The sequence below is a fragment of the Brachycentrus maculatus genome, unplaced genomic scaffold (assembly GCF_059751285.1).
Source record: "Brachycentrus maculatus isolate JH-2025_06_01 unplaced genomic scaffold, ASM5975128v1 h1tg000349l, whole genome shotgun sequence".
NCBI classification, from domain to species: Eukaryota; Metazoa; Arthropoda; class Insecta; order Trichoptera; family Brachycentridae; genus Brachycentrus; species Brachycentrus maculatus.
In genome coordinates, this window is record NW_028281098.1 from 244,345 (window position 1) to 261,227 (window position 16,883).

Here is a 16,883-nt window from a genome sequence, read left to right on the forward strand (position 1 = left end):
TGTGAAATTTTGGACAAAGAGTTCGTTGGATACGACTCTTTTCCTTTGTATTCAAATCGAACAATGTTAGAGGAAAATAAGAATCTTAATTTAATATTAAATATCACCAAATTACAGTGATATAATCTCACATCTTTCAAACCCAGCTGAAAATTAGTCATTGTCATTTTTTTATTACCTAACTGTAGAGGTGTGACTAATTGGTAATTGTTACTTTTTCGATTATCCGTTTGGGATTAGTTACTAGTTCTCGGTTTGTAGATCGTCAAATACACCAAGAGCTGGAAGTACGCTATACAACAGTGTTCCGCAAAGTGTGTGCCGCGGAAAAAGTCACTTATCGACTAACGAGCAAGAAGAATTCATGGAGTTAAAAACTGATCGGACATTAAAACTGAAACTTTTCGAAACAGATCTAGCACATTTTTGGTTACTACTACTACTACTACTACTACTACAATCATGCCGTTTCCCCGCAGGGGTGAGCACAAAAGGATGGAACGCCACACTCTTCTGTTCTGACATACACTCCTCGCCTCCTTCACACATCTCATTAAAGATGAAGAAGAATATGGAAGTCTGGGCATTTACGGAGCTGACGACCGTCATTGACTTAAGTGATCACTTCACGCACGTGTAACATTCAACAATTATACCCATTATTGCCAACCACACTACTTAAGTTCTATATATATGAACCAATTTTGAAACATTGTTCTTGAATCACAAGAACTTCACATGAGACATCTATTGGTGAGATGAAAATAAGCTTTTTATAGCAAAATAACTCCTATAATTGGAGATAATCCAGATTTGTACATAAGTATTTGGACACACTAAAAATGTTCAAAAGTTTTATTTTAAATAAAAGTTATCTTTGTATGTTTTAGGATATTTTGTTTTGGTGTAGCGCGAACTTTCCTTATGACAAGTGCTCCCTGACTTAAAAAAAGTTTCAGAATCACTGGATTACATCTTGGATTTAAAAAAAGCGAAAACCACCAATTGACTTTGACAATGCAAGCGATGTATTACAAGATGTATTGGTCATTTTAAAATATGCACAACGTACCCCGTTATTCGGCCCATATCTTGCGCTGAATACATAAAATTCAACTATTTTATGCTAATACAATCCCGCAGACGTGCGACCACTCCTAATGAACACCATTCGCTGATTTACAGCCTTTTTTCACGTTCGCCACGCATTCAGGTGGCTCGTTCCGCCCATACACGGTGTGGATGCTCCGCGTCTGTCTCCTGTGCTGGTCGGGGTCGTGGAGGCGTCTCTGAAAGCTACAGCCACATCCAAGTCCAGTATGAAAAGCCTTGGTTTCCATTAAAAAAACTTTAAAATATCTAAAATCGGTATTTAATCAATCATACTTTTTTTTAAGTTTTTCGTGATCTCAGATAAAAATGATAACTTATGCTTTAAAAGTCCCTATTACTGTCTGCGGGGCATGTTAGTTAATACTAACTAATCTACAATCCACTGCCATGTTCTAATACCCTATAGACGTTGTGTTATTGTGATTTTTAATCGGATGAAAGATGAAAGCAAGTGATCAGACCAGCGCTTCACGTTCCAGTCTAGATGAATATTAAAAAATATATCAAATCACACATTATTGTTTCTACCTTCCTAGGAATCGAACATAGGACCCGTGGGAAAATCTATTGAGGAAACATCACTCCTTTTCCACACTTATGGTGCATAGGACACTTCCTCGTGTCTAAGAAGTGTTGCCTTGATTATACACATCGCTCACTCCTTGCAACAACGTCATATATCAAAAATCGTCAATTTTCAGTTGTACATGTTTTCGGGATGCCCAGAAAATGTACTACATCCCAGCAAAAGCGGCATATTTTTAACTGGATATTTACCCGCTACAGGGCAGAAAGTGCTGTTTTTGCATTGTGAAGAAAAGGCATTGTTTAATTATTTTTTTCATATACTAAATATTTTTCAAATGGAGAAAAATATTCATGTTTTACCTAAAAAGATCTGTTGCACTGTAAAAAGTTCAATAAATGGCTTGATATTTATTTTTAATACGTTTTATTATATTTTTAAACATTAATTAAAAATCTCCTGAAAAATTCTGGTCTTTGATATATGACGTTGTTGAAAGGAGTGAGTGACGTGAATATTAATTTCTTGTTACAATTTTTTTAATTGTCTCATTGGTCTTTTTTTAATGCTACAAATGATTGACAAGCGAACGCAGGCAAACCTTTGACATGACTTTTAATACTATCAAAGATTGAACAATGAATCGTATAATATCAAAGCGAAGTGCCCTTGTTACTTTACGAAAATGGCGCTATATAAATTATTCAAATTTGAAGTGAAAAACCTGAGAATGACTTACAAAAAATGAGGTATTACACAGTTTGATTCTTAACCTCTAAGCTGCTCGATTTCGAGTGTCAAACTTTCCGTCCCGTGCTGGATTATTTTACATTACAATATTTTTGACAAAAAAAAACATATTTTTGCCTATTTTTTGTAGTGAAACTTTCGGATATCCATCATAGATGTTCACAGTATACAGTGCACTTTACTTATTATGTTTTTATGGTGTATTTACACAAAAATATTAACATTTACGGACTCGCGGCCTAAAGTATGGCGGCTGTATAGAAGACGCGGCTGTCGTATCTGCGGAGCACGAGCCGACCGGAAGTATTCACATTATTTAAAGTTGACACTAAATTAAAATAATTTTGATATTTTATGACAATAAATCAAAGAGAACTAATTTATCCATACCTCGAACCAAATTTAAGTGCAAAAAATTATCCATAGGTGTTGATATAAGTACGTAAAGTTGAAAAACGACTATGCATGCGATCCGCAGTCAACGGTACTTCTATAAAAAACGACAATAGATGCGATCCGCAGCATAAGGGTTAAATGAATTTGTTGCCTTACTGATGTGAGAAATCCATGTTTTTAGCTGTTTTGCATGGCAATTTTCTAAAACAACGTTACTTGAACTTTCCATCGCGCATGCGTACGGTAATCAATCAAGATGGCGGACACCAAACAGATGTTCGCTGTCATAAATCTTACGTCAAACGATGATACAACCTTTCTTTCTTCACAACGAATTACCCAATAAGCTTCAATATTGCTAGAATATTACTATGTATATATATATATATATATATATATATATATATATATATATATATATATATATATATATTACTATGTATATATATATATATATATATATATATATATATATATATATATATATATATATATATATATATATATATATATATATAAATATATGTATATAGAAGCATTCTTAACTTTGTGGTATGGTATGTAATATAACACTCTTATTATTTATTGTCTACATTGTGTACAACATTTTGAGTGTGTCCACATACTTGTTCACAAAATCTGGATTATCTCCAATTACAGGAGTTATTTTCATATTATTTTTTGACATCTCATCAAAGATGAAGAAGAATATGGAAGTCTGGGCATTTACGGGGCTGACGACCGTCATAGGCTGGTTTAAGTGATCACTTTACACACGTGTAACATTCACCAATTCTACCCATTATTGACAACCACACTACTCAAATTCTTGGAAGTTCTATATATATGAACCAATTTAGAAACCTTAATTCACTTTGTGTAATACCACTTAAAACATTTAACTGATATCACACAAAGTGAAGGATGAATGATAAGGAAAGTGTTATAATTATTTGACCCCTCCTTGTGAATCGCACCCGGGACCTCCAGAGCGGTAGCCTAGCGTGCTGACCATAAGACTACGGAGGCGAACATAAACAATAATAAGTAAATATAAAATGATAATAATAATAATAAACTGAAATAAATAGGCCGGAACCTCTAATACCATAATTTGATTATTGAAAATGTTGCCATGCGCAATGGGAAGGCTCGTTTCCCGCTAATTTTACCGGTCCGGTGTTGCAAGGTTATGCAAATTTAACGGTCCACCGATCTGGCGGCGGGTACCTACCTCCGCGCGCAGTACCTACCTACCTACCTACTCGCGGTACCTGAGCAGGATTGCGCAACGCTCTGGCCACACCGCGGCCCCCTTTCCTTTCAAAAATGGCCAGATTATTTGTTTATTACACTCTGTACGACGCACAAAGTGATTTAACTCTTACCACTCTGTAGGCCAGACATTCTGGCCCGTATGATTCTAGCAGGCAGCTCCGTGGGCCACGATGTCTGGCCCGGCGCAGGTATAACTTTAATCACTGATTTCTCTATCACCCAAGTATATTCTACCAAAAAATATTTTAGATAAATACAGTTGATCTTAATTAACATGGTCATACGAATTGCCAGACAGAGTGTCCCAAAATTAGGGAACCAACATATTTATTTTAATGGTAGAAAAACGTCGCATTTTTTTTTATCAGAGTAGTGATCAGTTATGAGGAAAAATGGTCAGAGTGGAAAGGGTTATTCGTTTTTTTACTAATACACATTGATGTTTTGTGTGTGTGAGAGCTAGTTAAAAAAAATAAAATTTAAGTGATTTTTTCACTTATATTACAGTGACAAAATTCAATATTACCCTGGACTGGTACCTGAAGCGGAGGGCTGATCACCTTTCCTTCATGTGTTAACGATCAAGATAACGCTGCGTTTATACGATGCAGTGCCCTATGCACCATTGTGTGCGTATAAGAGTTTGAATGAATTTATAATTTGCTGCAAGAAAATGATAAGTTGAAGTTTTTTTTAATAATCTAACGTGACTGGTATCTAGCTACGGCTTATGCAACACCGCTTATCATGACCCTACTCAGGGTCTAACTTTTTAAGTTTAATAGCCTTTGCCTACTCTTGACTGGATTTACTCTGAATGTTTAAAGTTAGGTACTATAATTTCATGTAATTCATGAGTGAAAATTCTAGGCAAAAACAGTCGCTTTTTTTAAAGAATCATCGCTCGTGTCCTTTTATTACGATCTGTTCATCCCTTCCATATTTATCTCAACAGGCTTATCTTGTTCTTCCCTGAAACACCACGTTACCTCTCTGCATCCTGTATTTATGGTAAACACTTGCAGTTTGCATAATCAGAGAGCTCATTTATCCTGCTAGTACAACCCGTCTAACTGCAGTGCACTGCATAGTGCAATATAACGGTGCCTTCCGTCTTGTTTCATTCGCTTATCGCTGCAGATCATTACTAAACTTACACGATAGCTATATACAGCCCTGGCCATATCACTCACTCCTTTCAACAACGTCATATATCAAAAATCGTCAATTTTCAGTTGTTCAAATGTACTATATCCCAGCAAAAGTGGCATATTTTTAACATAATATTTAGCCGCTACAGGGCATTTTGTTGATTTTACATTTGAAGAAAAGGTATTGTTCAATTATTTTTTTAAAAATACTGGATATTTTTCAAATGGAGAAAAACATTCAGGTTTTACCTAAAAAGATCTGTTGCACAGTAAAAAGTTCAATAAGTGTTTATTTTTAATACATTTTACTATATTCTTAAACTCTGAAAACGATCTCCAGATAAATCAAGTTTTTTGATATATCGCTCACTCCTTTCAAGAACGTCATATATCAAAAATCGTCAATTTTCAGTTTGGCATGTTTTCGGAATGCCCTAAAAATGTACAATATCCCAGCAAAAGCGGCATATTTTAAACTTAATATTTACCCGCTACAGGGCAGAAAGTGTTGTTTTTACATTTTGAAGAAAAGGTATTGTTTAATTATTTTATTTAATATACTAAATATTTTTCAAATGGAGAAAAAAATAATTTACTTGAATTCAGAAGGTTCAAATAGCTAAAATAAATTGAATGCTCCCGGTGTGCGGTCCAAACAAAAAATAATATTTTTTTAAATCTGGCTCTTTTAAAAACCGCCCAAAACTGGTAAAATGGGATCACTTCGAGTCGCAAAGACCAAATTTCAGTAAATAAATCATTAAAAAATCGTCTTACGCAGCTTGTACACGGAATTTTACCGTCCGGCGGTCCGGTTTTGAAAAATAAAAGCGACTACGACAGTTTAGCGTGTTCGAATTTACGCGCAACGTGTTCACCCACCAATCCGAAGAAAGATAAAAGCACTAGCCAATCATTCGTTTTATATGCTAACTGAAGTGCCGGACGGTAAAATTCCGTGTAGTGGACAAATGCCTTAAGTACGTCTTTAAAGCTACGGTGTATTTAACTTTTTTCTATGGCTACCGTCATATTATATCTCTCTTACGAATGAAAAAGTACCTGCCTACCATAGTATTGATACATTTTGATGAATGCGTTGCCCCTATGACCGTTCATGTACCATTTGATATTCATGCCACTGCGGTAGCTACCTGCATTGGGACGTGTAATAATTCATTTTATTTTCATACCTGGCAGCCATCATAATGGCCTCAAGTCTCGTTAGCTGCTGCCAACACAGCGGAACGAATTTATCAGTAATACCAATGGAAGAAAAAAACATCAAGTAGGTACCTTCAAGAACCTAACTCTGAATACAAATACGATAAAAAATGTAACTTTATGATGTCCGTTGAAATCTAAGGTTCATCTTCAAACCCTATTTATCTGCACCCGATGGTGCATAGGGCACTGCCAATGGGAAAAAATCAAGTAGCTACCTTCAAGAACCTAACAATGTAAACGAATACGATAAAAAAATGTAAATTTATGTTGGCCGTTGAAATCTAATGTTTATCTTCAAACCCTATTTATCCGCGCCCGATGGTGCATAGGGCACTGCGACATATAAACGCAGTGTTATCTTGGTCGTCAACACATGAAGGAAAGGTGATTAGCCGTCCGCTTCAGGTACCAGTGCAGGGTAGTATTAGAACAAGATGGTCAGTATTCTACTTTCTTTATAGATTTGGCGTTTGATTTGTAGAACTCCATTTTAATGTGTTTTAAATTTTAAATCAAACACTGCTTTTTTTATTCGTTTGAAAATGCCATAACTAGGCGAACAATTATCACAAAATTAATTTTTTATTTGTTTTTTAAGAATAAAATACAGACGAAGAGACGGGTACGTCTCGAAACCGGTAGACATAAAAATCTCAGTGAGTGGTTATTTACTAATATTACTAATATTTTTGTACAAAAATAAAAAAGTAATAATGACTAAATGCTTCAAATATTAATAATATTGGAAATAATAAAATACAGCTTAATAGACTCAAAAAATCAGTGTTTTATACATAAATATTATACTTTACCTCATGAAGTTCATTTTCAAATTTGTTTGCGACGAATTTAATTAATTTACATCTCACCAATAGATGTCTCTAGTGAAGTTCTAGTGATTCAAGAACAAGGTTTCTAAATTGGTTCATATATATAGAACTTCCAAGAATTTGAGTAGTGTGGTTGTCAATAATGGGTAGAATTGGTGAATGTTACACGTGTGTAAAGTGATCACTTAAACCAGCCTATGACGGTCGTCAGCCCCGCTAATGCCCAGACTTCCATATTCTTCTTCATCTTTGATGAGATGTCAAAAAATAATATGAAAATGGCTCCTGTAATTGGAGATAATCCAGATTTTGTGAACAAGTATTTGAACACACTAAAAATGTTTGAATTTAATTAACATCAGCTTCCTTTTTAAATGCGTTATCCAAAATCGTTTAATTTATTACCTGCATAGTATGAATCCAACCTCATTACGTTTTTTATACCCGTAATATGTATACAAAGGTTTTTTTATGTTCGACATTGAACTTATTTTTCGATTGTAATCGAAACATGCTATACGTATGTACTTATGGTATATTATAATATGTACTTACGTTTCTACAGCGCTATCTAAACGTAAGGAAATCGACTACTTATGCTAAATAGTTCCTACAAAGTAAAATCATGGATCTCTGAATGTAGGGATGATCGCAGACAGGAAACAACCAATAATAGGCTTTTTAAATTATTTTTTCCAAAATAATCTAAAAGTTGGTAAGGAAATGAGAATAGCAGCAATTAACAGAACGCTCCGGGTTTCATCTCCGTACTCGCACATTGGTAATTTTATCCCTGATGAAAAGGAAAAGTGCCGAGGAATGTTCTTTTTGAAGCCATCGGTCTATCTTACAAAAATATTACTGACTAAACTCTTCTTCTCACCCTTACCGCACCTAGTGGTCCATAGGGTACTGCATCAAATATAACGCAATCTCAATTTGATCGTTTTATTATATGAAGGCTGTTTTTTTTATGAAAGATGTGTGTATGGATAAGTAAATGCTTGAATATAGAAGAAGAGAAGATTATTTGCAACGAAAGATGTATGTTGCGTTCTATTCTCTCTGCCTACTCCTGCGGGGAAGCAGCATGATGGCATGACAGCATTAGCTAGCTTTAGTTTTTAGTAAGTTGAAATTTAAATTTTTGGTTCACAAACATCATGCAGCAAACAAAAATTGCGCTGACATGATGATTGGTTTGCTTGTGAATCATTACTAACTGAACTAATACACCAATTGGTGTAGCGTTCTATTTTCTCTGCCTACCCCTGCGGGGAAGCAGCTGATGGTTAGTAAGCTTTAGTTTTAGCTTCAGGTACCAGTGCAGGTTAATATTTAAACAATTATACCATTCTTTTTTTGTGTGTTAAGCGATCACTTAAAACAGCCTATGACGGTCGTCAGCCCCGTAAATGCCCAGACTTCCATATTCTTCTTCATCTTTGATGAGATGTCAAAAAATTGTATGAAAATGCTCCTATAATTGGAGATAATCCAGATTTGTGAACAAGTAATTGGACACACTCAAAATATTGTAAATTATATTATTACAAAATATTATAAAAATAAATATTTATTTTGCGTTTTGGGTTCCAATTTGTAAACCGCTGGACTTTGTTACGCACAATCTATCTGTTTATTCATTGATCCATGTCTACTATGGCATGTAATGAGATGATTTGCATTTTGGTATAATGGAGTATCTTTTGTTGAGAGAAGCTACCAAGATAAAACTATTTATTTACATTGTATTTTGGTTTATACTCGTATGTACAATGGACGGAGGTACATATGTACCTCGCTCAGTCCGGCCAATTGGTCTAGACAAAATCCCGGGGTGTGCTAAATTGGACTATTCAAGGATTTAACAGGTTATTGCAAGATTTTTGGTAAAAAATAAATATGTTCAAGGAATTTGACAAAATCTCAGATTGTTCTAAAAGAGCCGAGAGAGAAAGATTTAAACCTTCGTTGCACAATTCTCAGTTTAAAATATATGTTTAATTGTTTTCGAGAATATCTCAGATTATGCTAAACTGGACAATGCAAGAAATTAACCGGTCATTACAAGATTTTTGGAAAAAAAATGTTTTTCCAATGTCATTTGGTTTTGACAAAATTTTGGATTGTTCTAAAACGGGCTCGTAAAGGATTTAGCCTTCGTTACACGATTTTTTTGTATAAAATATATGTAAAATAAGTTTTAAGAAAATCTCGGATTGTTCTAAAACGGGCTCTTCAAGGATTTAAACCTTCGTTACACGAGTTTTAGTATAATATATTTTTTTATTAATTGATTCGGCAGTCACTTTGCGGTAAAATCTATCCATTTTTATTTAAAGTTTACTAAGTAAATACCACTATTTCTTAAAATCTACTTTGACGCGTGTTTCGATGCATTCCGGATTTTTTGCTAAAAGCTTTAAATAACAGGGATTTTAGAGTTAACGTTTTTGCCAGTATATGTTGAATTGGTTTTTACAAAATCCCTTTCTTAACGCATTCATGGTCCATCGGAGTGCACAAATCGCTGACTCTTTTCAACAACGTCATATATCAAAGAACTTGATTTTTCAGGAGATTGTTTTTAAAGTTTAAAAATATAATAAATTGTATTTAAAATAAATATCAAGCCACTTATTGAACTTTTTACCGTGCAACAGATCTTTTTAAGTAAAACCTGAATGTTTTTACTCCATTTGAAAAATATTTAGTTTAATTAAAAAAATAATTAAAAAATACCTCTTCTTCGAAATGCAAAAACAACACCTTCTGCCCTGTAGCGGGTAAATATTAAGTTAAAAATATGTCGCTTTTTCTGGGATATTGTACATTTTTTGGGCATTCCGAAAACATGCACAACTGAAAATTGATGATTTTTTATATATGACGTTGTTGAAAGGAGTAAGTGATGTATGGTCCATCGGAGTACACAAATATTGAGATGACTCAAATGCACATGCGTAAAAAATGACTTATTTACGATAGTACTCTGATATTCTGACGCAAATGTTGGCTTGACGATGTGGAACTAAGTGTCGGACGATTAATATATAATATAGGTATGCATCAGTGACTCGCTATGCAAAAGTAAAAGAAAGTAACGGTAAAGAAACGCGTAATTATGAAAAATGCCGGTTACATTTTTCGGATCGGTTCATTGCACACGCTTTTCAATTATCAGATTGTAATCAGTACATTAGCATAATATTATCTTTATAAAAAAATAATAACATAATTTTAAAACAGGCAACTTTGCTGGGAACAGAGAAATAAATTGAAGCAAATCAAAGCCAAACAGCGGAAGCTAAATTGGCAGTACACGATGGAGTATTATTACCAACCCTAGTGTATGGAGTTGGCAAAAGTAGTAGACAGTAGACTGAATGCAGTCGAAATGCGGTCTCGATGTTCGAATGGTAATATAATGAAAGAATGCAAGGCTGAGATCAATATAGATAAAATTAAGGAAGGTGTGTTGAGATACTTCTAGAACAAAATCTCGACTTCGAACCTCCGCCTCCGAGATGAAGACTCTCCGATCCATAACCAGAAACACACTGCGAGACCGAGTAAGAAATACCGACATCCGGAGCATGTGTAAGACGGAGGATATCGTGAGGTGGGGACGACAACGAAGGCGATACTGGAATGATCATGTAAACAGAATGTCAGAAGACAGACTTCCACGTATCGCCCTTCAAGGAATCCCTGAAGGGCGCAGACCCCCAGGCAGACCTCCAAAAAGGTGGAAAACAGCTTGGAGTCAGCATCCCAAGAGCTGCAAGCGGAGGCACAAATAGATCCTTAGGATGCAGAAAAAAAGAAGAAGTGTTGAGATGGTTTGGGCATGCAAATCGAATGAGCGAAGAAAGATCAGCAAAAAATATTTTTGAGGCAAATGGGGTTGGTAATAGAAGCAGAAAAAGATTGAGGAAATTTTAGGATGATTTGACCACTTTCAAGTATTTCAAACACTTGAAAGTGGTCAGGTCAGGAGGGTATGTATGAAGAGATGCATGAATATGGAAGAGGCGAAGATAGTGTCGCATTCTATTATCTCTACCTATCCTTGCGCTGAAGCGGCGTGTTGGTTAGTCAGTTGGCTAGTTTAACATTTTCCTCGTTAAAAGATTTCGATACTTTTGTCTAGTTTGTTGTTCAACGATGATGCTCATCCACTATATTCCACGTGCCGGCAGCAATTTTAAATGATTGGATTGTCCCTTTGATTATATATATGACTGGGTTCAATTTTTTTGATTATGGAATACTGCAGATTTCGAACCATAAAACTATTAAAACTGATATTACACAAGGTGAACGATGAATGATAAGGAGAGTGTTGATAATGATAGTGTTAGAGTCTTGTGGGCAAATTTTGTGTTAACATTCAACTTTAGCGCAGCAAAGTACATAAGAAAAAGTTACAGTCATCCATTTAACAAAATCACTATAGGCCGGCGCTGATGATAGATGTTATAATACCGTGTTCAGCCTGCCTCATTTTGCGGAAATAACTATTACAAATGGCCTCAAACAATGCCCAGAACATCGCCACTTGTAGAAAGTGCGTCGTTAGGCGAGCAGGCCACTAATGGCCCGCAATCTCCCCGGACTTGATATCTGGCCAGCAAATTGAATCAGTATTGTGTTCATGATTCGGATTGTATCAGAACTTTCTAAACAATACGTAAAAATCATAATTGTATCTTGAATCAGATATGACAGAATCTGTTGCAACGTTATGGCACGACCAGAACGGTGAGTATTGAAGAGATTACCTCAAATTATTTAGTATTATTACTATGATTGTACGAATGTGTGGCAAGGCATGTCGGGATTTCGATACATTAGGCGTTTGTTAGTCAGGATTTTAATTCGTTAGGACTTTGAGGTGTCGGGATTTTGAAGTATTAGGTCTTTGAAAGGTCGGGATTTTGATGCGTTAGTCCTTTGACATGTTAGGACATTGATGCGTTAGGACTTTGAGGTGTCGGGATTTCGATACATTAGGACTTTGTTTGTCAGGATTTTAATTCGTTAGGACTTTGTGGTGTCGGGATTTTGATGCATTAGGTCTTTGACATGTCGGGATTTTGATGCGTTAGGACTTTGAAATGTCGGGATTTCGATGCGTTCGGAATTTTACAATTTGTAATTTATGTTTACTTATAATGTTGTTGTTTGTTACAGGGATCAGATCCACGTGTGGCCACGTGCAGAGGGAAACTGCAAAACAGGAGATGTCAACTCAACCAGGAAATCAACAAGGAATTACGGTTGCGAGCGGGAGCTGAGAACCTTTTCAAAGTAAGATATTCATATTATTTTCCTATCTAGCTAAGCTAGCAGTGCGCAATGGAGTCTTGGTATCAACCCTAATGTATGGAAGGATGAAGGTAGACTGGTGCAGTCGAAATGTAATCAAAATTATGTATGATAAACGTTCCTGTGATATAAGGATAAAAACATAGTGCTTGAATTCAATACGATTTCACAAGAGACATCTATGGTGGATGGACAAATGAAAGAGTCTGCTTAATAAAAAGCTTCTCTCATCCTACTATAGATGTCTCTAGTGAAATTATAGTCAATTCAAACACTATGCTTCAAGTTTGATCCATATATCTAGAAGTTCCAAGAATTTGATTAGTGTGGTTGTCAATCATGGGTAGATTGGTGAATATTACACGTGTGTAAAATGATCACTTAAACCAGCGTATGACGATCATAAGCCCCGTAAATGCCTAAACTTCGAAATTCTTCTTCATCTATGTTGAGATGTCAAAAAAATAATGTAGGTTACATTTGGTTATATTAGGTTTGACATCAGAGAGGACATATATCGCTCGCTCCTTTCACGAACGTCATAAATCAAAAATCGTCAATTTTCAGTTGTGCATGTTTTCGGAATGCCCAAAAAATGTACTATATCCCAGCAAAAGAGGCATATTTTTAACTTAATATTTACCCGCTACAGGGCAGAAAGTGTTGTTTTTGCATTTTGAAGAAAAGGTATTGTTTAATTATTTTTTTAAACATACAAAATATTTTTCAAAAGGAGAAAAAACCTTCAGGTTTTAACTAAAAAGATCTGTTGCACAGTAAAAAGTTCAATAAGTGACTTGATATTTAATTTTAATACATTGTATTATATTTTTAAACGTTAAAAACGTTCTCCTGAAAAATCAAGTTTTTTGATATTTGACGTTCTTGAAAGGAGTGAGCGATATGTCATATAATGGTAAGGTTAGGTTAGGTTAGGATAGGTTAGGTTATATTTTTAATATTTAAAGCATTAACTTTGTGGATCATTGTAATATATTATTTGGATAAATAAAATGCCTTTGTTTTTTATCCAATCACTTTTTTTATTAAAAACCAACTAGTTTCGGCAACAACCAGTTGCCCTCTTCAGGGTTTACACCCTGAAGAAGCAACAGGTTGTTGCTTAAACTAGTTGGTTTTTTTTTTGTTTTAATTTTTAAATCGAACACAGATTTTTTGTGTACATACTTAAGGACCGTCAGTCCATTTTATCTTCACATTCACTAGAAAATGCCATAACTAGGCGAAACAATTGTCACAACGTTAATTTTTATGTGTTATTTTCAAATAAAATACTACTTAAATAGTAGACTCAAAAAATCTGATTTTCATTAAAAATTAATACACAAATTAAAATGGAGTTCTACAAATTAAACGCCAAATCAATAAATAGTTGGTTTAATAAAAAAAAAATGAGCGGTTTAAAAAAACAAAAAGTCATTTTATTTCTTTAAATAATATAGGTTAGGTTACACTAGGTTTTATTTTAAAGAAGACGAATAATATCGTAGCATGGCATAAGAAATTTCCTATAATTTCTTAACCGCAAACCGCTGACGCGCCATACTTTGCATGTTATTTCTACTCAAACATTCATTACATTCCACGAGTTTTATAGCTAACACAATTGCAACACTAGACGTTTTTATTCATATTTTATTATTTCTCCTTTCTTGAAATATGCACTAATCTGCGATTATCGAGTTCTGTTTCTTCATTTTGCATTCTTCTACAAATGACCACAATTTATGTTCAATCCACTTCCAACGGCAACCACATTTCTTAATATATTAATTTAAACGCTCTTTGTTTCGCAAATCATATAAAAATAAGTAATTTCATTACATTTTATTGTTTTTTAATTACAAACGTGAATATTTGTGGGTAATAATATATCGCTCACTCATTTCAACAACGTCAAATATCAAAAAACTTGATTTTTCAAGAGATCGTTTTTAATGTTTATGAATATAATAAAATGTATTAAAAATAAATATCAAGCCACTTATTGAACTTTTTACTGTACAACGGATCTTTTTAGGTAAACCCTGAAGGTTTTTTCTCCATTTTAAAAATATTTATTATACTTAAAAAAATAATTAAACAATACCATTTCTTCAAAATGCAAAAACAACACTTTCTGCCCTGTAGCGGGTAAATATTAAGTTTAAAATGTGCCGATTTTTCTGGGATATAGTACATTTTCTGGGCATTTCGAAAACATCCACAACTGAAAATTGACGATTTTTGATATATCGCTCACTCCTTTCAAGAACGTCATAAATCGAAAATCGTCAATTTTTAGTTGCGCATGTTTTCGGAATGCCCAGAAAATGTACTATATCCCAGCAAAAGAGGCATATTTTTAACTTGATATTTACCTGCTACGGTTCAGAAAGTGTTGTTTTTGCATTTTGAAGAAAATGTATTGTTAAATTAATTTTTTAAAAGTAAACTAGTTATTTTTCAAATGGAGAAAAAAACCTATAGGTTTTCCCTAAAAAGATCTGTTGCACAGTAAAAAGCTCAATAAGTGGATTTGTATTCATTTTTAATAAATTGTACTATATTTTTAAACATAAAAAACGTTCTCCTGAAAAATGAAGTTTTTTCATTTATGACGTTCTTGAAAGGAGTGAGCGATATGACGTTGTTGAAAGGAGTGAGCGACATGCGTCACACTTGTACACATACATATCTGGGTTTCACAAGAGATTTACAATATAATATCTATATTTATCACACAACTGAATATTGACGATTTTCGATTTATGTCGTTGTTGAAAGGAGTGAGCGATGTGTCTTAAATGTCTGAAATCGAATCAATTTTAATTAATTTTGTCAGATAAAATATATAAAATCATCGCTTTCGAACCCTCTCTTGTTGTGTATATAATTAAGAATTTTGTCTACTCTCCCACTAGTTTGGTGATGTGGGTAACGACGAAACCTGGTTATTAATAAAAAAATAAATTTAACGAAAAACATGTTTTTTTTACTATAATAAATAAAATGCAGTGCCACCAAGAAATGGCAGCACAAAGCTGGCAATATATCTGACTCCTTTCTCTCTCGTTTGCAGGCAACCCACAACCGGAAACTGAGAGAAACAGTTGCACTGGAGTTGAGTTTCGTCAACTCCAACTTGCAACTGTTGAAGGAGCAACTTGCAACTCTCAACTCATCGGTAGAGCTGTACCAGAATGATAGGTGAGTCGAATTCAAAATTACTTTGATATCTTTGTACAATCAAACAACTTTTTTTTAACCACATTGTCATCATCAGGGTTAAACATGTTATGTGGTTTAACATGTACTGGGGTTTTTGTCCGACTCCGTAGTGTAATAGTCAGCACGCTCGGTACCATTCTGGAGGTCTCGGGTTCAATTCCCAGGGGGGGTCAAATAAATATATGTGATTTTTTCACTCTAATATTTATTCAATATCACCCTGGACTGGTACCTGAAGCGGAGGGCTGATCACCTTTCCTTCATGTGTTAACGATCAAGATAACACTGCGTTTATATGCAGTGTCCTATGCACCATTGGGGTGCGGGTAAGGGAAGAAGATGAAGTGGTTAAACACACGTGTTGTCGTTGTGTACAAAGTTGTTTTATTTTATAAAGTTTATGAAATGTCCTATATGTATATAGTTTTATAAATGTTTTATAAAAAATAATAAAACATTTAAGAAAACATTTTGATTTTATTTGTATCTATACATATTCATTTTTAATTTATTTCTTTGCTTGGTTAATACCTTCTTCTTCCCGGTTACATCCCAACTATCGTCTTTGTAGACTGTTGGGGTCAGCTCTCATCGTCTTCAGGTTGTAGCTCTTTCTATCATTGACAACGTCACCTAGGCCATGCCTTCGACTCATGTTATCTTTCTGCAGCATCCATGAATTATTTGCTCTTCCTCTAGATGCCTTTCGAGGAAGATCCACGGCAATCGCCTGGTTCATATGATCGGGTTCTATGAACATATTGTGAACCAGGCAATCGCCACGGATATCTCTCGAAAGACACCTAAAGGATGACCAAAAAAATCATGGATGCTGCAGAATGATAACATTTTTAATTTTTATTTATTTCAAAACATATTACATACGTAAATCATATATACATACAATATTCCCGAAGAGTAATTTCTATTAGATACTCATTTTGGGACATGGGATATAGGTTAACAAGACTGGAACACAAATAATAAAGTAACAAAAAAGATTTTTTTTTAAATAACCAAAACTAATCCTAATACATCGCTCACTCC

General features: G+C 34.4%; 1 protein-coding gene across 3 annotated transcripts in view; it reads left to right on the forward strand.

Annotated features, from left to right (window-relative positions):
* Positions 1-16,883, forward strand: part of Rhp (GTP-Rho-binding protein rhophilin) — a 164,967-nt gene that overhangs the window by 104,892 nt on the left and 43,192 nt on the right. For all 3 annotated transcript variants that reach the window (XM_088269383.1, XM_088269384.1, XM_088269385.1), the window contains 2 exons: positions 12,471-12,587; positions 15,688-15,815. In XM_088269383.1, the coding sequence (XP_088125509.1) occupies positions 12,471-12,587; positions 15,688-15,815 (245 nt within the window). The remainder of the gene's footprint in view (positions 1-12,470; positions 12,588-15,687; positions 15,816-16,883) is intronic.